The sequence below is a fragment of the Sturnira hondurensis genome, unplaced genomic scaffold (assembly GCF_014824575.4).
Source record: "Sturnira hondurensis isolate 20B ecotype Veracruz unplaced genomic scaffold, ASM1482457v3 Scaffold0011391, whole genome shotgun sequence".
Taxonomy (NCBI): Eukaryota; Metazoa; Chordata; class Mammalia; order Chiroptera; family Phyllostomidae; genus Sturnira; species Sturnira hondurensis.
The window spans coordinates 1,426,498-1,451,427 of record NW_028084022.1 but is presented as its reverse complement, the minus strand read 5'-3'; the positions used below and the strand labels follow the sequence as shown (position 1 = coordinate 1,451,427).

Below are 24,930 nucleotides of genomic sequence, written 5' to 3'. Positions count from 1 at the left end.
GGAAAAAAAGAATGCATTCCACTGAAGGGAATTTCTAACCTTAACCATTTTTTTTATTGTTTCTAAACCCTCTCTCTCACTGTCAGAATATTCTTTCTGTTTTCCTCTTTAAATGCATCTTTAAAATATATATTCTATTGATTATCCTATTATGGTTGTCCCATTTTTTTTACCTTTTACCCACCTCTGCCCTGTGCCCCTTCATACAAGCATTCCCCACCTCTTAGTTCATGTCCATGGGTCATACCTATAAGTTCTTTGGCTTCTCCACTTCCTATACTATGCTTAACTTCTCCCTGTCAACTTTGTACCTGTCATTTGTTCTTATTCTCTGTACCTTTCCCCCAATCTCCCTTCTTCTCCTCTCACTAATAACCCTGCATGTGATCTCCATTTCTGTGATTCTGTTCCTGTTCTAGTTGTTTGCTTTGTTTTTGTAATTTTACGTTCAGTTGTTGATAGTCATGAGTTTGTTGCCATCTTACTATTCATAGTTTTGATCTTCTTTTTCTTACATAAGTCTCTTTAACATTTTGTATAATAAGGACTTGGTGGTGATGAACTCCTTTAACTTGATCTTATCTGGGAAAAACTTTATTTGCCCTGGCATTCTAAATATAAGATCTGCTGGATAGAGTAATCTTGGATGTAGGTCCTTGCCTTTCATGACATTAACTACTTGTTTCCAGCCCCTTCTTGTCTGTAAGTTTTCTTTTGAGAAATCAGCTGATAGTCTTATGAGAACTCCTTTGTAGGTAACTGTCTCTTTCTCTTGATGCTTTTAAGATGTTCTCCTCTTTAGTCTTGGGGAATTTAATTATGATGTGTCTTGGTGTGTTCCTTTTTGGGTCCAAATTCTTTGTGACTCTCTGAGCTTTCTGGACTTCCTGGGAGTCTATTTACTTTGCCCAATTGGGGGAATTCTTCATTATTTATTCAAATAAGTTTTCAATTTCTTGCTCTTCCCCCTCCTTCTGGCACCCCTATGATTCAGATGTTGGGATATTTAAAGTTGTCACAGAGGTTCCTAAGCCAGTCCTCACTTTTTTGAATTCTTTTTTTTTTTGAATCAAGAGGCAGCAATTAAATTTATTTTTCTAAGAAATGTACTCTTAGTACATAATATAGCCTGCTCTTCACAACTAACTTGGGGAAAAGAGTATATTTCTTTTTTTTAATATAATTTTTATTTAATTCTTGTTCAAGTACAGGTTTCTGTCTTATGTTTCTTCATTCTGTTTAAGTTGAATGTTTCTTTCTTCCTTGTACTCCAAATTGTTGATTTGAGTGATGGTTTCCTTCCCTTCACTGTTGTTTTCCGTATATTTTTCTTTACTTCAGTTTGCATAACCTTCACTTTTTCCTCTACTTTGTGACCACACTCAACCATTGCGGTGAGCATCCTGATTACTGCTGTTGTGAACAGTGCATCTGATAGGTTGGTTATCTCTTTATTGCTGAGTTCTATTTTTGGAAATCTGATCTATTTTTTGAGATTTTTAAAAAGTATTTAATTTATTTATTTTAGACAGAGGAGAAGGAAAGGAGAAAGAGAGGGAGAGAAACATAAATGTGTGGCTGCTTCTCATGTGCCCCATACTGGGGACCTGAACTGACCACAACCCAGGCATGTGCCCTGACTGGGAGTCAAAATGTCGACCCTTTGGTTTTCAGGTTGGTGCTCAGTCCACTGAATCACACCAGCTGGGGCTTGATCTACTCTTTCATTGTGGCCATCTTCCTTTGTCTTGGTACTCCTGTTATATTGTAAGTAGTGGAGCTTAGGTATTCACCAGGGTGGGTCAACCCACATCACTGTGTTGAGGCACAGTATGTGGAGGGTTCTAAGAGAACTAGCTGGCCACTTGCTCTGCTTTTGGCCAGCTTTCAGTCACTTCCCTACTGCCCACAAGCAAATTTGGCCCTTCTGATGCTGATTCTGGGTGGGTGGGCTTCTGTGTGTTCTAGGACCCTATGGGTCTCTCCAAGAAACTCTCCTGTGAGGCTGGGAGTTTTTCCCACCACTGCAACCCCCACAGAATTTTACAGCCAGAGGTTTTAAGGTTTTCTTTTCCCACACTTGGACCCTGGATTGCCTGGTCTGTCACTCCCCAGTTGTTCCTCCTGGTTTATCTGTACATGAATGAGGGACCTCCTTGTCTGCTAGCCACTACCTCACCTACCATTTCACCAGCCACAGCCTTGTCTCCTTTCCTCTCCACCCTGCCTGACCATCTCCACCCCTCCTACCAGTCTGGATGATAGTTTCCTCTTAAACTCCTTGGTTGACAGACTTCCACACAGTTCGATTTCCTGGCAGTTCTTGTTTATTGTTTTTAAATTTGTTTTTGTCCTCTTGGTTGTGCAAGGAGGCACAGTATACTACCTATGCTTCCATTTTGGCTAGAAGTAAAGGCCTAAATGATTCTCGCTATTTCTTAAAGTCTTTGTGTTTTTCTCTGGGTTCATTGAGTATGAAAATCTGGTTGCCATGTTTCAGGTATGTTTAGAGAGGACGTTGAGATTTTCTCCCAAAGGGTTCATCTGAAGGCAAAATGGGCTTATTACCTTCTCAGAGCATATATGGGATTTTTATCTTTGAGGAAAAAGAAATAAAGATGAAGTCAGAAATCCCTGGAGTGGTCTGCCTTTCACTGTCCAGCTGAGCTTTAAAGCTCTGAAACCTATAAATATGTCATTTATTCATCACTGATTAAACATCTGCTCTCTAGAGGTTGTGTTGTGTGTTAGTTTCTGCATCCATATTCGTGGCAGTAGACCATTCCATGACCTTTGGTGTAGCAGTCAACTATAGTGTTCTTGTAATTAGTCTCTTTGTTGCAAGTAGGAGACCCACTTGAGATCTCTCAGTGAAGATAGGGTTTATTATAACATAAGGAAAGTAGACCACAAAAGCCACTGGGAAGCACTGAATTCTCTCTTGCTCTTTCATGGGCAGCATGGAGTTTTTCTTCTTCATGTCTTCAATAGTATGTCTTCTTCATGCTACTATATTCTCTCCCTCTACCAGTCAGTTTTCTAAGCCTACCTAAAAGTTATGTGTACTCTTAACTTTAGATTTGACTTGGCTTTAGCTTGACACAGACTCTATTCTACCTCCTGGTAATTTTTTCTTAACTTATTCTCTGTCTGATAGCTAACTAGCGTTTCTGTGTTTCTTGATTAAAACTTTCTGAACAAGGGTCTGGCCCATATCATGTCTTCATGCCAGGTTATGATGCCATCCATTACTGGCCAGCCAATAAATTCTGTTTATTTGTGTCAGATATCAATGCTAGGTCCAATACTGTCACCAAAGGCATGGTGTGACAAGTTCAGAGGTTATAAAATGTAAACCTAGACAGCCGCAAGAGTTGTAAATGAGGCAGTTTTTCTTAGAAGGCAGTGTTGTCAAGTACCAAACTTGTATTTATGCTTGGAAGGGTAAGGTTATCACTAAGATCCCACAAAGTTTCCCAGTGACTAAATGATCTAAACAAAATGAAGATGAAGACTGGGGACACAGTGGAAGGTACTGGAAGCTAAAGAAAGAGGGCATGTTTAGAATGAATTTGGAATGATTTATCAGAAGAAAAAAAGTGTTTCTGGAAGAGGGAGTGTGGTGCCCTGCTCATCAGGCCAAGCCTATGCAATGTGCAGGCTTTCTGAAGATATCAGTCTGGCAGCTGATTCCAAGTTACAGAAATCATGACCTACCTTAAACTACTAGGGGCCTACTTGACTCTTAGAAAAGGCTAACATTTTAGGAAATAGCTGTAGTCTCTATATTGTGATTCTTTGTAAATCAGACAAAGATAGAAGTCTTGTTGGAGGGGCTACCTGAACTTTGTAAGTCATTGTCAAAAACATTTCAGCTATGAAAATTACATTGTCCTGTCTCAATTCCTAATACTTCCTTTTATGAGTTGTTCCCTCTACTACCTACTACAACTCACCACCTATGACATGACAAAGAAATTCTATTGAGTTTGTAGTATTATAGACATTTAGGGTAAAAGGGGAGAGGTAAACTGAGTAGAGGAAGCAGAATTTGAGCTGAGCTTATACAGAGGGAATGTTGGGGTGACAGAAGACCTATGACATTTTTCTACCCATGTGTATGTTTTTTTTCTGGGGCTGCTGATAAGCTCAGGCTGTGCATTATACCCCTTAGGATGGAATAACCCAGAGATAATGCAAACATGTGGGAATGCCTCCAATCAATTTCAGTTAGGTAGGGTGGCTGGCAGGATGGCAGTGTCAGTTCATCTGTTTTTCAAATTACTTTACCTCTTAAATAAGTGTCTGCTTGCTAGTGGTGCTTTCCTGTGTCTCTCTCACTGTGTTACGTTGTGAGAAGTAGTGGCTTGGCCAGATTCATCTGGCCTTGCTAACTTACAAGGGGTGTACATCAGTTTCACTTCCTTAACTATTTCTCTCCACCTTTATATAAAGGATATATCCTTTATATATCCTTTATATATTTTTATATTTCCAAAATATAAATATTTCCAAAATATTTTCCCAACCTACTGCAATAGAAGAGAGTTAGAAGGGAAATGTCTAATCTTCCTCGAATATTCCCAATTGTAAGAGAGAACTTTGAAACAATGAGGCAACCCATCTCCTATAGTTTATGCCCCATTACTTCCCTTTCTCTCTGTTGCCTCAGATTGTTTTTTATCTCACCTGACCAATTTTGGGAGGATGGAGTTGTTCACTGGACAAACACAATATGAGGGAAGGGCTATAAAGAAGATAAGACAAGTATGTAAGCAAGACAAGTGGTCCTGCTATCTGGAGTAGAAAAAAATAAAGATTTAGCACATTTTTTCCTACTTGGTTGTTAGACCTATAATTCTGCTTTAAAAAACAGGTTTATTGATATATAATTCACATTCTATAGAATTTTCCCCTTTAAAGTGTACAATTAGTGGTTTTCAGTATATTCACAAGGTTGTGCAATCACTACTATTCAATTTCAGAATATTTTCATAACCCCAAAAGAAACCCCTTACACATTCACAGTCACTCTCAATTTTCTCCTGAGCTCAGCCCCCAGCAACTACTATATATATTTGCTTATTCTAAACATTTCATACAAATGAAATCATGTAATATGTGGCTTTTGTGTTTGGCTTCTTTTACTTAGAATAATGTTTTCAAAGTTCATCCACATTGTAGCATGTATCAGTACGTCTGCTTTTCATGGATGAATAATATTACATTGTACGGATATAACTCATTTATCCAGTCATCAGTTGATAAATTTTGGGTTTCTCCATTTTTCACTATTATGAATAATAATAATGCTATGAATATTTGTGTACACATTTTTGTATGCATATATTGTTTTATTTCTTTTGTGTATTTATCTAGGTGCAGAATTTCTGAGTCAAATGTTGACTCCATGTTTAAGCATTTGAGGAACTGACAGGCTATTTTCCAAAGTGACTGCATCACTTTATATATCTACCAGAAATCTCCAAGTGTTCCAATTTCCCCAATCTTCACCAACATTTACTTTCCATTTTTTAAACTATAGCTATCCCAGTGAGTGTGAACTGATAGCATGTTGTGCTTTTAATTTGCTTTTTCCTAATTACTCATGGTATTGAACATCTTTTCATATACTTACTGGCTATTTCTTTTCTATAATTTTTGGTATCTTTAATTTCTCTATTTTTAAAAAAATATTTTATTTATTTATCTTTAGAGGGGAAGGAGAGAGGGAGTGAAATATCAATGTATGGTTGCCTCTCATGTGTCCCCTGCTGGGAACTGGCCTGCAACCCAGGCATGTGCCCTGACTGGGAATCAAACCATGACCCTTTGGTTCACAGGCCCACACTCAATCCACTGAGCTACACCAGCCAGGGCTAATTTCTCTATTTTTTAAAAATTCCTCTATTACAGTTGTCCCAATTTCCCCCCACTGCTTTCCCCTGCCCCACACAACACCCACTCCCACACTCAATCCTCACCCTGTTATCCACATCCATGGGTAATTTATACTTGTTCTTTTCTGTATCTTCTTTAAATAAATGTTTATTCAAATTCTTTGCCTATTTTTAAATTAGTTATTTGCCTTGTTTTGTTATCTGTAAGAGTTCTTTCTGAATTCTGGATAGTAAACTATTTTTAGATGTATGATTTACAAATATTTTTTCTCATTCTGTAACTTGTATTTTCACTTCTTTGATGACATTCTTTAAAATACAACATTATTTAATATTGATGAAATCAAGTTTTATCTGTTTTTAAAATTTTCTTGATTGTGCTTTGATGTCACATCTAAGCATATATTGCCAAATCCAAGAACACGAGGACTGTATTGGCTAATCTTGCATTTTCATGTGAGTTTGAAGTTTATCTGGTCAATTTCTCCACAAGAGCCACTTGAGATTTTGATAGAGATTGTGTTGAAACAGTAGTTAGTTTGAGAATATTGCTACTTTAGAAACATTATCTTTTTCCAGTCCATGAGCATGGGATTATGGTCCACTGAGTTAGGTCATCTTTAATTTATTTTGATGATATTTTATAATTTTCATTGTAAAAATCTTGTTCTCTTGTGAAATATATTCCTAAGTGTTTTTTAATTGTTTTTAGTGATATTGTAAATGGACTTGTTTTGTTAATTTTATTTTGGATAGTTCATTGTTACTGCATAGAAATACAAATAATTTTTCTATATTGACCTTGCATTTTGCAACCTTGCTGAATTAATTTATCAATTCTAATGAAATTTTTACTGAATTTCTTAGGATATATTTTATTTCAATTATTTTTATACATTTTAATATCAGTTAAACATGAACATGTTATAAATTAACATTTTACATAAATATAGGGATTTTTTCAGACAGCAAAATATATTCCCATAAAAATATGAGAGCTTATATAAGAATATGAGAGCTTATATGAGAATGTATCTATTAACAACATCTTAATAAAAATACATGTCAAGAATAATTGAGAAAACACCCATTTAACAGTGTTTTATTTACACAAAAAAAGCTTTTTGTTGTTGTTAAATTATACTTGTCCTCATTTTTGCCCCATTACTCTCCCCTCACTTGCCTACACACTGATTTCACAATCCTTACTTCCCCATTGTCCTTGTCCATGGGTCCTTTATACAAGTTCCTTGAAGGACTTCCACCAAGATGGAGGCATAGGTGGAAACACTGTGCTTTCTCCCACAACCAAGTTTGAATACAACAAAGGTTTGGAGAACAAAGACCAAGCTAAAGAACAGAAAATTGAACTATATGGAAGTCCGACAACAACAAACCGTTCAACTGGACCAGTAAGAGGGACGAAGCCAGCAGCAGAGCGTGTTGGGCAGGAAAGATCCTGCACCCAGGCAGCCCCGCATCGGGCTGACCCAGTGAGGGCTGGGGGCAGCGGGCTGGCTTCAGTCACACATTTGCACCCAGATAAACCAGCAGGGGAGTGAGCAGTGAGACAGACCGTGCAGGCCCCAGCGGGCGAACCCAGTGGTGGGCTGACCGAGGTCACACATTCGCACACAGTGGGACGGACCTTGCTGCCCGTGGTGGCAGTGGGAGGTAGCAGAGGGGGCCCACCATTGCTTTCTTTTGGCCCCGCCCCCACATACAGCATCACAACCCAACAACTGAGTGGCCAGGCCCTGGTGAACACCTAGGGCTCTGCTCCTCAAACGTAACAAGCATGAACAGTCCAGATATGGTTCAAGAAGAACTCAAAGCCCCAGATCCGATAACTCTAAGCGACCAGGAAATAGTGAACCTCTCAGATGCACAATTCAAGACACTGGTGACCAGGATGCTCACAGAACTGGTTGATTTTAGCCACAAATTAGAGGAATATATGAAGGCTAAACTAATTGAAATGAAGGGAAATGCACAGGAAACCAATAGTGATGGAAAGGAAACTGGGACTCAAATCAAAGGGATAGACCAGAAGGAAGGAAGAAATGACCAAACAGGAAAAAGTGAAGTTACAAGAATTTTAAAAATGAGGAGAGGCTTAGGAACCTCCAGGACATCTTTAAACGTTCCAACATCCGAATTATAGGGGTACCAGAAGGGGAAAAGAAACAGCCACGAGTGGAAAACTCATTTGAACAAATAATAAAGGAGAACTTCCCCAGTCTGGCAAAGGACATAGACTTCCAGGAAATCCAGAAATCTCAGAGAGTCCCAAAGAAGTTGGACCTAAGAAGGAACACACCAAGGCACATCATAATTACATTAGCCAAGATTAAAAATAAAGGAGATAATCCTAGAAGCAGCAAGAGATAAGGGGACAGTTACCTACAAAGGAGTTCCCATCAGACTATCAGCGGATTTCTCAAAAGAGAAGGCAAGAAGGAGCTGGAAGGAAGTATTCCAAGTCATGAAAGGCAAGGACCTACATCCAAGATTGCTCTATCCAGCAAAGCTTTCATTTAGAATGGAAGGGCAGATAAAGTGTTTCTCAAATAAGATCATTCAAGGAGTTCATCATCACCAAGCCCTTATTATATGAAATGTTAAAGGGACTTACCTAAGAAAAAGAAGATTAAAAAATATGAACATTGAAAGGACAGCAAACTCACAGTTACTAACAACCACACCTAAAACAAAAACAAACCAAGAAGACAGCTAGATCAGGAGTGGAACCATAGAAATGAAGAACACATGGAGGGTTACCAACAGGGGAGTGGGAGGAGGAGAAGGGAGGAGAAGATACAGAAAATAAGTAGCATAGAGGGTAGGTAAAAAATAGATATGGGGGAGGGCAAGAATAGTAGGGAAAATATAGAATCCAAAGAACTTGAGTCCTGGCTGGTGTAGCTCAGTGGGTTCAGTGCGGGCCTGCGAACCAAAGGGTCGTGGTTCGATTCCCAGTCAGGGCACATGCCTGGGTTGCAGGCCAGTTCCCAGCAGGGGACTCATGAGAAGCAACCATACATTGATATTTCTCTCCTTCTCTCCTTCCCTTCCCCTCTAAAGATAAATAAATAAAATCTTTAAAAAAAGGAACTTGAGACATGTGGTCATAAACTAAAGGGGGGAAGGGTGGGGGAGGAGTGTACATGGTGGAGTGGAATGAAGGGGGAAATGAACAACTGTAATGGTATAATCAATAAAATATATTTTTAAAAAAAACAAAAAAACAAGTTCCTTGACTTGACCCTTCCCATTCTTTACCTTGTTATCCCCTCCTCCAGCCCCTCTGGTCACTGTCAGTTTGTTCTTTATTTCCATGTCTCTGGTTCTATTCTGCTTACTGGTTGTTTTGTTGACTAGGTCCACTTATAGGTGAGATCATAGGTATTTGTATTTCATCACCTGGCTTATTTCACCTAGCATAATACTCTCCAGTTCCATACATCCTTCTTTCTGCTGTGTAGTGTTCCATTGTGTAAACATACCACAATTTTAATCCACTCATTTACTGATGGGCACTTAGGCTGTTTCCAGCACTTGGCTATTATAAATTGTGCTGCTATGAGCATTGGGGTGTATAGGCTCTTTTGTTGGTATTTCAGGATACTTGGGGTGTAATAATAGCGGTGGGATTGCTGGGTGAAAAGGCAGTTCCATTTTTAGTTTTCTGAGGAAATTCCATACTAATTTCCACAGTGGAGGCACCAGTCTGCGTTCCCACCAACAGTGTACTGGGGTTCCCTTTACTCCACAGCCTTGCCAGGACTTGTTGTTTGTTGATAGATTAATGATGGCCATTCTGACTGCTGTGAAGTGGTATCTTATTGTGGTTTGAATTTGCATTTCTTCTATGGTTAGCAATGCTGAGCATCCTTTCATATGTCTATGGGTCATCTGTATGTACGCCTTGGAGAAATGTATGTTCAGGGCCTTTGCCCATTTTTAAATTGGATTGTTTGTCTTCCTGGAGTGGAGCCTTGCAAGTTCTTTATATATTTTGGAGACAAAACCCTTGTCTGAGGTATCATTGGCAAATATGTTTTCCCATGCATTTGGTTCCCTTTTCATTTGGTTGATGTTTTCTTTAGCATGCAGAAAACTTTTAGTTTGATGTAGTCACATTTGTTTATTCTTTCCTTTATATACTTTGCTCTAGGGGATGTATCAGTGAAAATATCACTGAGTGGAATATATGAAATTTTCCTGCCTATGTTTTTGTCTAGGACTTTTATGGTATTATGACTTATATTTATGTCTTTTATCCATTTTGAGTTTATTTTGGTGTGTGGTATAATTTAGTGGTCTAGTTTCATTTTTTGCATGTATTTGTCCAGATCTCCAAACACCATTTACTGAAGAAGCAATTTTTACTTCATTTTGTGCTTGTGCCCCCTTTGCCAAGTATTAATTTACCATAGAGACTTGGGTTTCTTTCTTGGCTCTTTATTCTGTTCCATTGGTCTATGTGTCTGTTCTTATACCAGTAACAAACTGTTTTGATTACAATGGCTTTGTAATATAGTTTGATATCAGGTATTGTGATCCTTTCTAGTTTGTTCTTCTTTTTCAAAATTGCTGAGGGTATTTGGGGTTATTTATGATTTCATATAAATTTTAAGAATATTTGTTATATATCTGTGAAATAGGTCATTGGTATTTTTATAGGGATTACATTGAATCTATAAATTGCTTTGGGTAGTATTGACATTTTGATGATCTTAATTTTTCTGATCCATGAACACAGTATATGCTTCCATTTATTTGTGTCTTCTCTAATACCTTCCTTCAGTGCTGTGTCATTTTCTGAGTACAGGTCTTTTGCGACCTTAGTTAAATTTATTCCTAAGTATTTTATTTTTGTTGTTGCTATAGTAAATAAGATTTTCCCTTAACATCTTTTTCTGATATTTCATTGTTGATATACAAAAATGCCTTTGATTTCTAAATATTGAATTTTTATTCTGCTGCTTTGACAAATTCATTTATTAGGTCATGTACTTTTTGGTGAGCTTTATAGGGTTTTCTATGTACACTATCATGTAGTCTGTAAACATTGACACCTCTACTTACTCCTTTTCAGTATAGGTGAATTTTATGCCTTGTTATTGTCTTATCACTGTCACTAGAACCTCCAATACTATGTTAAATAAAAGTAGTGAAAGTGGACACCTTTGTCTTGTGCCTGATCTTAGAGGAAAATTTTTTAATTTTTCCAGTTGAGTATCACGTTGAATGTAGGTTTCTTATATATGGACTTTATTATGTTGAGGTATGCTCTCTGTATTCCCACTTTGCTGTGGTTTTTTTTTATCATGAATGGGTGTTGTACCTTATCAAATGATCTTCCAGCATCTATTCATATGATCATGTGGTTTTCATCTTTCATATTGTTTATGAGATGAATTACATTTATTTATTTGCATATATTGTACCATCCTTTCATCCCTGTGATGGATCCCATTGATCATGGTGTATGATCTTTTTAATGTATTGCTGGATCTGGTTTGCCAATATTTTGTTGAGAATTTTAGTATCTATGTTCATAAGTGATATTGGCCTATAGTTTTCTTTCTTTTTTGTGTTTTCATCTTGTTTTGGAATTGGGATAATACTAGCATTGTAAAAACAGTTTGGGAATCTTCTCCTTCAATTTCTTGGAATAGTTTGAGGAAGATAGCTGTTCTTTAAATGTTTTTTAAAATTATCTTGGGAATCTCTCTGGCCCAAGGCTTTAGTGTGCCAGCAGTTTTTTTATTACTTCTTCAATTTCACTAGCTAACATTGGTCTATTCAGGCTTTCTGCTTCATCTTGACTTAGTTATTGTGGATTATATATTTATAATTTTGTATATTATAAATTTGTCTACTTACTTCACCCAGGTTTTCAAATTTCTTGTCATATAGTTGTTTGTAGTAATTTCCTACATTCCTTTGTATTTCTCTGATATCGGTTGTAATTTCTCTTGTTCCTTTTCTGATTTTATTTATTTGGGTCATCTCTCTTTTTTTCTTGGTGATTCTAGGAAAAAGTCTTTAATTTTGTTCATCCTTTCAGAGAATCAGATCCTGGATTCATTGATCTTTTGGATTTTTCTTTTAGTCTCTATGTCATTTAATTCTTCTCTGATCTTGATTATTTCCTTCCTCCTACTCACTTTGGTCTTTCTTTGTTGTTGTGTTTATCATTTTTGTAGACGTAGTGTTAGGTGTTTATTTGAAAATTTTTGTGTTTAGGTAGGCTTATATTGCTATGAATTTTCCTCTCAGGACTGCCTTTGCTGTGTCCCATATATAGGTTTGGGGTTTTTATATGTTCATTTTTATTTTTTCCAGAAACTTTTTGATTTCCTCATTGTTATCCCATTCATTGTTTAATAACATGGCATTTATTATCCACATATTTGAATATTATTAAGTTTTTTCCTTGAGGTTGGTTTTTAGTTTCAAGCCATTGTTGTTTAAGAAAATTCTTAATATGATTTCAATGTTGTATAATTAATATAGGTGGGATGGGAATAAGAAGGAGAAAAGAAAGAAGGAAAAGCTTAAGAGATGTCTATAGGAAAAGGAAGTGATTTTGAGATGACAGAGGGCAAAGGAATACTAAGAGTGACAAGTGAAAACCAGGGTAAGACAGGGAAAATTAAAAATTTGAGACAAAAAGACAAAAAAGGTGAGGATGAAAGAGAAAAAAAAACAGGCCAAAACAGGAAAAAGTTCAAATTTTGGACAAAAATGAATGGGCTGGATGAAGGCAGAATAGAGTACAAGAGAAGAACACTACAATTTGAGATTTTAAATACAAATATAGTGAATATCTAGAAATAAAAATTTAAAAATATTCAACAACTACCATATCCACAACCAATGATCAAAAATTGGTAAATTTGGAGAAGACCAAGAAAAACAGTGAGAGGTGACCATTGACAAGAAAATTTGTTTTGAGAGGCTAGATGGGGTAGAAATACCAGAAGTGCAGGATAGAAACTAATTGTTGCAAGAAATAAAGCAAAGTTTAAAACAAAAATAATAAGAAAAAAGGAGAAGGCAAAATTGGGTAAGAGAAGGAAGGATCAAAATATGAGAATTGAAATAGACTATAATATAAAACCTAGTGACTTAATATGCTCAAACGCAAAGGACCAGAAATGATGTTAAAAGAAAACTATACACAGTCTGCGCCAGCTGAGTAGGGAGGCAGCTAGTGACTGGCTCTCTTCCAGGGGCTTGCTAGTAGCCCAGGGCTCCCAGGGTCTGTGGCAAACCTGGCTCTGACCCCATGCTACAGGGAACGCACAGGTGGCTCTAAGTTCTCCCAAGCCGGCAACTGCAGCCGGACTCCAGAGGTTATCAGAGCCCTCTGGTTTGCTTCCCAATGCCCACTCCTCTCTCTGCCACTACAGGCAAACCAATCTCTCCTGGTGTTTTCCAATGTGTGCCCTGCCAGATAGGGAGGGTGCCGGTGACTAGTTCTCTCCCAGGGTTGTTGTTGCCCACCCTTGGCTCTCAGAGACTGGGGCGGCCCGGCCAGGGCCCTGGTGCAGCCCAGTGGAGGGCCTGCAGCCTCTGCACTGTTCCCTCATACCTTGTTGATTCGACAAAGGGGGCAATAACATAAAATGGAGTAAAGACAGCCTTTTCAACAAATGGTGTTGGGAGTACTGGACAGCTACATGCAAAAAAATGAAACTCAAGCACCAACTTACACCATACACCAAAAGAAATTCGAGGTGGATAAAAGGCTTAAATATAAGCCATGACACCATTAAAGTCCTAGAGGAGAACATTTGCAGGAAAATATCGGATATTCCATGCAGCAAGATTTTTACTGATATATCCCCTAGAGCAAGGGACATAAAGGAAAGAATAAATAAATGGGATCTCATCAAAATTAAAAGCTTCTGCATGGCTAAGGAAAACAGTATCAAGATAAAAAGAGAAGCAACAGCTTGGGAAAACATATTTGCCAATGATACCTCAGACAAAGGTTTAATCTTCAAAATATACAAAGAACTCACTCAACTCCACTCAAAGAAGACAAGCAACCCAATTAAAAAATGGGGAAAGGACTTGAACAGACACTTCTCCAAGGAGGACATACAGAGGATCCAGAGACACATGAAAAGATGCTCAATATCGCTAGCTATGAGAGAGATGCAAATTAAAACCACAATGAGATACCACTTAACACCAGTCAGAATGGCTAGCATAAACAAAGAAACAAACAACAAGTGCTGGAGAGGTTGTGGGGAAAGGGGACCCTAGTTCACTGTTGGTGGGATTGCAGACTGGTACAACCACTATGGAAATCAGTATGGAATTTTCTAAGAAAACTAAAAATGAATGTGCCTTTTGACCCAGTAATTCCACTGTTAGGAGTATATCCTAAGAACCCTAAAACACCAATCCAAAAGAACCTATGCACCCCGATGTTCATAGCAGCACAATTCGCGATAGCCAAGAGTTGGAAGCAACCTAGATGCCCATCAGTCAATGACTGGATCAAAAAGCTATGGTACATTTACACAATGGAATTCTATGCTGCAGAAAGAAAGAAGGAACTCCTACCCTTTGCCACATCATGGATGGAACTGGAAAGCATTATGCTGAGCGAAATAAGCCCGGTGGTGAAAGACAAATACCATATGATATCACCTTTAACGGGCATCTAAACAACAAAACAAACAAGCAAGCAAAATATGACCAATGACACTCAAATACGAAACAGGCTGGCAGGGTTCAGAGGGGAGAGGGGAGAGAATCATAGGGGAAAAGGGGATGGACTCAAATGAACAAGTATAAAGGACACATAGACAATAACTAAGGTGGGGGACGGAAATGGGAGGGAGGTGGAGAGCACTGGGGGGGGGCAGGGCTGGGAATATAAGACAGAAAAGTGTACTTGAACAAGAATTAAATAAAAATTAAAATAAAAAAAAAACTATACACAAAAGAAAATATCACAAGTCATGGAGAAGACCATGGTAGTATCTAGCATTTTGTCTTGGTAGCATCTAGTATTTACCATTGCTTGTTACTTTCTGGATCTGACTCTGGTGATGTCACATGGTGACCCTGTCTAGCCTTAGGCAGCCTGTTTGAAACTACCAGGGGGCAACTATCTATGGCTGACTCCTTAAATTGTTAGTCTAGTCACTCTGTTCTCAGCAGTCAGGTTTAAGCACCACAGAGTGGGGAAGAGTCCCTCCTGGGGTGGGCTATTGCTTACCCTCAGGCTGCTGCCACTGGGAGGAGAGTGGTCTGCCTGAGCAGGATGGCTGCTGCAGTACAGGGAATGACTCAGCACCTGGACCCCAGTGGCTGCTTTCTCAGTTCCCTCTCCAAGATACCTTTCCCAGCCTCTCTTCAAGTGTTTCTAGTCAACTATGTCCCCAACCATTTGCCAGAGCCCAGGGTAAGTGGCTTCAAATGGAGATTTATGCATTGGTCCTGTAAATGGCTCTTTGCATCTCTAGCTGTCTGACTCTAGCAGAGAGAAACCCTGCTGTTTTAGCAGCTGGATGTCCCAAATTGATGGCCTTTGATTGTGTTTATCAGAGGATCATTAATTTTTTCTTTCTTCTTTTACTCAATTTTTGTTATTGTTTCTCTCTCCATTGCCTTCTCCTTTACTTATACTCCTCTCTTGCACCATATGTCTGTGCAAGGGTGCTAGGTCTCCTCTCCTGAGTGCACTGGACATCTTTGTCCTGTGAATGTTTATATATAAATGGATTGCTGAATCCTGCTTGAATCAAGCCCTCCTAGTTCATTTTTTGAAACAACTTTGCATTCTTCCAACTGCTTAAGTGTCTCTTTCCCCCTTAAACTCATATTTTCTGTCCATATTCTCTAATTACATGTTCCCGTTTTTACATCTTAATAGTTAATGCTGAAAAGAAGAGACAACCTGTAGCATCCTTGGCCCTTCTCTAGTCAGCTGTCCAAACATACACAATAGTGTCAGCTGTATTAACTGTTTTCTTGCAAAGTAGAGTTGCTAAGAGTAGCAGAAAAACAAACAGTAGAATTAAAAATTTTAATGATGTGTGGGGAATATCAAGTTTGTGGATATCAAGGTTTCAAAACATCAGGGTTAGAAGCAGTCTTTATCCTCAGAACTTTCTTTAATACTGTGGAGATTCTGGCAGTGTGTAATAATTCTCAGCACACCTTAAATATTTTCTGGATGGGTGAATGTAATAGGATGAAAGTACATGTAATGTCTGCTGTACAGACTTTGTTTGTTTTTTCATTGAAAGCCAGCATGGTATACTGAAAGATCATAGGTTTTGGAGTCAAAGAGTCAAGGATTTTGGTTAGTATCCAAGCTTTTCCACCTATGTAGTTGTATGGGAGTAAAATTGCTTGATGCTTTTGTCTGTTTCATTTTCTGTAAAATGGGGGATAATAATATCTGTCCAGGTGTTTTTAAAATGAAAAGAGAAGGCATACTAAAGTATCTAGCACAGTGTTTGACTTAAAGTAAATGTGGCCTTTTTTAAAAGATAGAATAGAATGTGCTGGGGTGTGGGCAGACTATCAATTGATGGCACTTATTATAAACCTGCTGTCGGATCTATACCCTACTATGTGTTCTGTATTTTGGGAAGGGAGATTGACAAAGCCAAGAAAAAAGTGGACTTTATTTCAGGAATAAAGCTTCTTACCCTGTCTTCCTTGAGAGAGATGAAGAGGGTAGGAAAAACAATAGAATCAGGCATTATCAGTATGCCAAAATTATTTTGAGAGTGAGTAAAAGATATTTCTCACTCTGAGACTCCAAATGGCCTCCTCTATCCTCCAGTATAAAGGAATCACATTCTTGTTTTCACCTCTTATTTTCTTAGGTTTCCATTCAAGTTACCCTAAATCAGCTATAGTTATGATTTTTAGTCTTAACCTTAGTTATCATGGATATAACTCGTATTAAGGCAGCAGTTTTGATAGCTCTGTTGGATGAAAGATAGCCATAGATTGCTTGATATTCTTCCCATAGTGAGGTTGGGTGTATTTCTAACCTCTATCTCTTGAATCTGGGTTAGCCTATAACTGATTTAATCAATAGAGTATGGCAGAAGTGACATTAACTTGTTCTAGGCCTCGCATCTAACGAACATGTAGTTTTTGTAAAAATATGAGTCATCATACAAAAAATATGACTTCTTTTTTGGAGAGACTATGCAGAAAGTTCTAGAGATATTTAGAGATAGAGAAACCCAGTTCAGTCCAAACTTCCAGTCATTTCTGTCATGACAACAAATATATGCTTGAAGTAGTGTTGAACCCTCCATAGTAAACATCTGAATGCCCCTGAATGACCCTAGTTAATGTAAATTGCAGTAGGAATATTGCTCAGCTGAGACATGACCAAATCGTGACTGACAGACTCATGAGATGTAATAAAATGGTTGTTGTTTTAAGCTGCTATATTCTGGAGCAGTTTGTTCCACAACAATAGCTAAAGAAAAAATGCCAAATAAATACATATAAATTTAAAATTATTATATGTAATAAAAAGTAATTTATATATGTAACAAAATAAAATAGTATATAAAGGTTCAGAATGCAAAGCCAGGCTTTCTCTGGACCTCAGTCCCATTCCTCAAAGGGACCATTAAATCACTGTTTAGGGACTTCCAGCCAAAATGGAGTCATAGGTAGATACCCTTTGCCTCTTGACACAACCAAAAGAAGAACATTAACAAATTAAAAAAAAAACAATCAGAACTGACAGAAAATCAAACTGTATGGATGTCTGACAACCAAGGTGTTAAAGAAGAAAAATGTATGCAGACTGCTATGAGGGACATAGATGGGCAACTAGGTGGAGAGGATTCACACCAAGGCAGTAGCTGGAGGACCAAGGTGGGCAAGGAGACAACTGGTGGACCAGGCAGTCCTACATATGTGTACAGATAAACCAGAAGGAACAACTGGGGAGCAAGACAGACAACTCAACCCAGGGTTTCAGCGTGATGAAATAAGCTTCGAAACCTTTGAGTGAAAAAATCTGTGGGTGTTGCAGTGCTGGAAGAAACTCCCAGCCTCACAGGAGAGTTCATTAGAGAGACCCACAGAGTCCTAGAATGTACACAAAAACACCCACATGGGAATGAGGACCAGAAGGGCCAAACTTGCTTGTGGGGAACAGAGGAAGTAACTGAAAGCTGGTGGAGAGCTGAGCAAGTAGCACTATTCCCTCTCAGACCCCACCCCCACATATAGTACCACAACTTAGTGACTTGGGTTGCCCTGCCCTGGCAAATACCTAAGGCTCCACCCCTTACTACATAAAAGGTGTGCCAAGACAAAAAAAATGGCCCAAATGAAAGAACAGATCAAAGCTCCAGAAAAAAATACAACTAAGCAATGAAGAGACAGCCAACTTATCATATGCACAATTCAAAGCACTGGTAATCAGAATGCTTACAGAAATGATTGAGGATGGTTACAAAATAGAGGAAAAAGTAAAATAAAGGAAAATGGACAGAGTACCAACAGTGATGGGAAGGAAACCGGGACTCAAATCGTTACTTTGGAGCAGCAGGAAGAAATAAACATTCAAACAGAACAGAATGAAGAAACAAGAGTTAAAAAATGAGGAGAGGCTTAGAAACCTCTGGGACAATTTAAACATTCCCATGTAAGAATCACAGGGGTGCCAGAAGGAGAAGAGAAAGAATAAGAAATTGACAACTTATTTGAACAAATAATACAGGATAACTTCCCCATCTGCTGAAGAAAATAGACTTCCAGGAAGTGCAGGAAGCTCAGAGTCTCAAAGAAATAGGACCCAAGGAAGCACACACCAAAGCATATCATAATTACATTACCCAAGATTAAATATAAAGAGAGACTCTTAAAAGCAGCCACAGTATAGGAGACAGTTACCTACAAAGAAGTTTCCATAAAAACATCAGCTGATTTCTCAAAAGAAATCTTACAGGCAAGAAGGGGCTGGAAGAAGTATTCCAAGTCACTAAAGGCAAGAACTTACATCCAAGATTGCTCTATCCAGAAAAGCTATAATTTAGAATGGAAGGCCAGATAAAGAGCTTCCCAGATAAGGTGAAGTTAAAGGAATTCATTATCATCAAGCCCTTAGTATATGAATTGTTAAGGGGACTTTTCTAAGAAAAAGAAGAAGATAAAAAACTATGTAAAATGGGAACAATAAAATGACAACAAACTCACAACTATTAACAACTGAGCCTAAAAGAAAGAAAAAAAACCAAAGTCAGCAAACAACTAGAACAGGAACAGAATCACAGAAATGGAGATCACATGGAGGGTTACCAGTGGAGAGGGGGAAGGGAGGATAGGGTACAAGGGACAGGTAATAAATAGCATAAATTGTAGGTACAAAATAAACAGGAGGTTAAGAATAGTATGAGAAATAGAGAGGCCAAAGAACTTGTATGTATGACCCATGGACATAAACTAAAGGGGGTCAATGGGGGTGAGAGGGTGTGTGAAGGGTGGAGGGAAATAAAGGAGGGAAATAGGAGAAGTATAATGGCATAATAAATAAAGTATATTAAAAACAATACTAATAGTAATGAGAAGAAACATTTATTGAACCTTTGAAAAAAAGTTTTTCTTATCTCCAGAATTGTTAATAAATATAAAAATATTTGTTTCAATTCAAAGAATGGTGGCAAGGTAGGTGGGAGTGGAGAGTCCATTTCCCCTTGTGTACAGGTGGAACAGCTAGCCTATCTTATGAGGAACAAAGTGAACAGCAAACAGTATCCTAGCATATATGAATGTTGGAGGCCAAAATTGTAAAGTACACTGAAAAATCAGATGGTAAGGAGATTGCTTTGGGACAATAAGGTCCCTTAGAACAGCGCGGGGATTAGGCTCACTGTAGCCCCAAGGCCCTGCAGGGACTGCCACAGGATTCTTGGAAGAGAGCCAGTTCAATGGCTCCCTCTCCTGCCAAACATGGAGGTTTGAGAAGCACCAGGATAGATCTGGAAGCTTGAAGTCACTGGAAGGAATAAAGACAAGGTGGCAAATGTACAGGGGCAGTGTTCACTCACTTAGACTGTGAATGCAGGCTGGGTCAGTACCAGAGAAATTGGGGAGCCAGGTTGGAGAAGGGAGTAGAGTTGGGCTGTGATGGACCCTGACATGGATAGTCTTTGTTCTGCTTGGAAAGTTGGGCTGTAAGAGAGGCCAGCTGCTTGTTTGGAGTAGCAGTCTTGAGTGGGGGGAATTTTTTCAAAACATGGCTCTCGGCTGTTTAGGAAATTCTCCCACAGTGACTGCACCTGCTTCCCCCAGTTGCACCCCCACAACAGCCACAGCCTTGGTCATGGGTTAACCCCTGCTGCCAGGATCATAGCTGTGCCCCTACCCTCCCCCTAGTCACAGTGGGGGAGAGTGGCCACCCTGTCCCAGGGTCCTAGTGGTGTGCCTGACCCTGCCACCCCCACACTGCACCCTCCACCCCAGCCACCACAGCAATGGAGGCCATAAGCCCATGCTCATAGCTTCCACAGCTGAACCCCTGCCCCTGCCCCCCACCCAGGAGCTGCAGAGGCTACAAGCCAAACCTGCTGCTAAAGAGGCGTGCACAGCACCTGCTGTGGCAGCCACAGTGGTACTCCCACCCTGCAGGCTGGACTGGCTCCCTAAGAGGAAAGAGGCACCCCTTGCAGAGGAGAACAGCAAGCCCAAGAAAGACTTAACTCAGTGGGGGAACTCCAGTACCCTAAAGAGACTTTGAGAGTCCCTAGCACCTAAGACAAAAAAAAGTGAGAAGGTGGTATGTGAGTTGCCCCTAACAGGTACATGTCAAGGATAGCACAACTGGTGGACTCAAGGCATAGGTCTAGTGCAGAAGGGCAATGGGGACCCAGCAGTGAACTGAGGAACTGGGCCGAAGGCTGGACAACTGTGAAGAGTGTGGCCCAGACCTGGCCCCAATCTGTGAAAAACGGCAGGAATAGAGGGAAGTGAAACTCAACTCCCCTCAGCCTGTAGCAGCCAGGAAGACCAGCAGAACTTTTTAAAGCCAGCAGGTGTCTTTCTTTCTTTCTTTTTTCTCTCTCTCTTTTTTTCCCCACGAGTGACACAATAAGCCCTGGAGGTATTAAATGACCAGAGTCAATCCCAAAGAGGGATCATTCAAACAACTGAGAAACAGAGAAATTTCATTTTGCTATTCCAGAGAACTTGCAAGTTATTGTTTATTTGTATTATTATTATTTTCATTATTTTTACTTCTTTTATTTTATTAGTATTTCCCTCTTCTTTCTGTTTGGTTTTCTTCATTTTGTTTGATTAATTTCATTGTTGGACTTGTTTTCCTTGTTCTCTCTTTCATAGTGTATTGTTAATTTACTGTCCTTCACTTCACTAGTGTTCCATTAGCACACTACTCAAGGTCCTATTCTTGTTATCCAGATCACATAGATTCTGCCATATGATTGTTGCTTCATTATTATTGTAAATAATAGCTGCTCTATACAATTGTAAGTGTGACACAATACCCCTTTCAGATCTTAGCCCATTTCATTGTCTTCTGAAACTTTATTACTATTGTGGTTAATTCTACTCTCACACACTACATCTATTTTCTACTCTTTACTCTCACTATATCTCACAGTCTGACCTCTCACAAACTCACTGTTTGCAAAATCCCCCCCCTCTAAAAACAGTCATCTTTTTTCCACCCTTTCTAAAAAGTGTCTAGCTGGCTGAAATATCATGGTTAACACTATACTTATCCAAAGGATCTCCTATCTCTTCTCTACAGATTGGTACTTTAAGTACCGTAGAATATATCCTGCTGTGTTAAACCATCTTGACTTCCCCCTACAACTGATCAGATAAAAGAGTAGGTGGGATCTATGAATAACAGTATACTTGCTGGAAGAGGAAACCCACCAACAAAGAAACCACTAACAGATAATAATGGAAGAAGGTGAAGCAGTGAATGGAAGCCACACTAACCTCCACTCAGGACAAGTCTGGAATTAAAACTAAATAGTTGAGAAATTACCTAGAACAAATACATATTCTAGAACAAATAACTGAACAAGAATGAGAGAGAAGACTCAAAACCTGGGATGGACAGAAGAACCAGCTTGGACAAAACCTGTCCTCACCTGCACAACAGCATGAAAGACATGGCGAGTGACCCTCAGTTAACTAGCTGGAGAGAAGGATCTGCCAAAGAAAAACCCAACAACAATGAAAAAATAAAGATATATAAAGAACCACCATAAACTATAGCCCAAAAGCAACAAGTTCAGGAGCAACAACTTCAGTTCAGAGCAACAAAGGGACTGGACCACTGAATCTCACAGGTCTCCTACCATAGAATCCACACAGTAAAGCCAGGGATTCTGAACAGATCAATTTAAGAAGCAGAGGCTAACAGAAAGAGTCTCACAAACAATGGGGAGACAAAGAAACAATCCCCAAATGAAAGAAAAGAAGGAGGTCTCAAAGAGAATGCTAAATGAAACAAAAACAAGTCAACTATTAGACATTGAGTTCAAAGAAATGGTTATCAGGGAGCTCAATGAGCTCGCAGAGAATTATGAAAAAATTACAGGGAAACTACAATGAACTCACTGCAAACTATACCAACATGAAAAGGGAAATAGAAACTATCAACAAGGGCCAAGAGGAAATGAAGAATACAATATTTGATTGAAGAACACAATAGAAGGAATCAAAAGCAGGCGAGATAAAGCAAGGATTGAATCAAAGAGCTGGAGGACAAGGCAGAAAACAAACACTGAAAAGAGCAAGAAAAGGAAAACAACTCAGAAAGAAGGAATAGGTGGTAAGAGAACTGCAAGACAACATGAAATGCAATAATATCAGCATAATAGTGAACCAGAAGAAGAAGAGCAAGGGATAGAAAACCTGTTTGAAAAAGTAATGATGGAAAACTTCCCTAATTTGATGAGAGAAAAAGTCACAAAAATCCAGGAAACACTGAGAGTCCCAATCAAGATGAACCCAATAAGGCCCACTTCAAGACAAATCATAATTAAAATGGCAAAATTCCAAGACAAAGAGAGAATCCTAAAGGTAGCAATGGAGAAACAGAAAGTAACATACAAGGGAGCCCTGGTAAGGCTAGCAGCTGGCTTCTCAATGGAAACACTGAAAGCCAGAAGGGAATGACAAGGAATATTCTAAGTACTGAAAGATGAAAGCTTGCAACCAAGGCTACTCTATCTACCAAGGCTCTCAATTAAAATGGAAGATGAAATAAAGAGTTTCCTAGACAACAGATATCTAGAAGTATACACCTCCTCCAATGCAGCTCTGCAGGTGATGCTAAAGGGACTGTTTTAAGAAAAGAAAAAAAAAAGAATGAGAGAGAGAGGAACACAGGTATGAAAAATGGTAGTGAAAAGTACTTATTAATAATAACCTTAAACATAAATGGATTAAATGCTCCAATCAAAAGACATAGAATAGCCGAATGGATAAGAAATCATGACCCACACATAGGCTGCCCACAAGAAATCCACCTCAGAACAAAAGACCTATGCAGACTAAAAGTGAAGGGCTGGAAAGAAATATTTCAGGCAAATGGATAAATAAAAAAGCCAGGATAGCAATACTAATACCAGACAATATAGACTTTAAAAAATGAGCCATAAAAGGAGACCAAGAAAGTCACTTCATAATACTCAAGGGAAGAATCCATCAAGAAGACATAAACATTGAAATATATATGTACCCAACATAGGAGCACCCAAATACATAAGGAAGACCTTGGAGGACTTCAAGAAAGATATTGACAGCAACACAATTATAGTAGGAGATTTTAACACCTCATTGTCGAAAATGGATAGATTTTCCAAATGAAACATCAACCAGATATTGTGGAATTGAACATAGTCAAGATCATATATATAGTCTTTCATCCCCAAAAAGCAAAATACATATTCTTTTCAAATGTAATGCAACATTTTCAAAGATAGACCACATGATAGCACACATAAGAAGCCTCAACAAATTCAAGAAAATTAAATTATATCAAACTTTTTGCCTTATCACAAGCAACTGAAGGTAGAAACCAACCTCAAGGAAAAAAATAAAAAACACTCAAAGTCATGGAGATTGAGTAGCATGCTTTTAAACAATGAATGGGTCAGGTATGAGATCAAGGAAGAAGTAAAAAAGTTTCTGGAAACAAATGAAAATGAACTCACAACAATCCAAAAAGTACAGGGCACAGTGAAGGTAGTCCCGAGAGAGAAGTTCATAGTGATACAGGCCTCCCTAAAAGAGATAGAAATGTTTCAAATGAACAACCTAACCCTACACCTACAAGAACTCAAGGAACAGCAACAAAGATAGCCCAGAGCAAGTAGAAGAAAGGAAATAACCAAAATCAGAACAGAATTAAATGACATAGAGACCAAATGCACAATTCTAAGGATTAATAAATCCAGCAGCTGGTTCTTGGAAAAGATAAACAAAATCAACTGGCCTTTATGCAGGCTCATCTAGAAAAAAAGAGAGAGGACTGAAATAAACACAATTAGAAATGAAGGAGGAGAGATTACAACTGACACCACAGAAATACAAAGGCTTGTAAGAAATTACTTTGAAGAACTGTATGCCAAGAAATCTGAAAACCTAAGTGAAATGGAAAAAATTTTAGAAAAATTTAATCTTCCAAAACTCAATAAAGAAGAAGCAGAAAGCCTGAACAGACCAATAACAGCTAATGAAATTGAAGTAGTAATCAAAAAACTCCCAACACACAAAAGCCCTGGATCAGATGGTTTTACAGGGGAATTCTATAAAACATTTAAGAAAGAGAGAACCCCTATCTTTCACAGACTATTCCAAAAAATCCAAAATGATGGAAGACTCCCAAACTCTTTTTATGAAGCCAGCATCATCCTAATCTCAAAATAAGATAAAGACATAACAAAGAGAGAAAACATCAGGCCAATATCACTGATGAACATAGATGCTAAAATCCTCAACTAAATATTGCCAAACTGCATCCAGTAAT

At 38.6% G+C, this 24,930-nt stretch overlaps 1 protein-coding gene across 1 annotated transcript in view; it reads left to right on the top strand.

The window, feature by feature from the left end:
• Positions 1-24,930, top strand: part of LHFPL1 (LHFPL tetraspan subfamily member 1) — a 90,551-nt gene that overhangs the window by 10,440 nt on the left and 55,181 nt on the right. Inside the window, exon 2 of the mRNA XM_037060166.1 lies at positions 4,134-4,234. Coding sequence (XP_036916061.1) covers positions 4,134-4,234 — 101 coding nt within the window. The remainder of the gene's footprint in view (positions 1-4,133; positions 4,235-24,930) is intronic.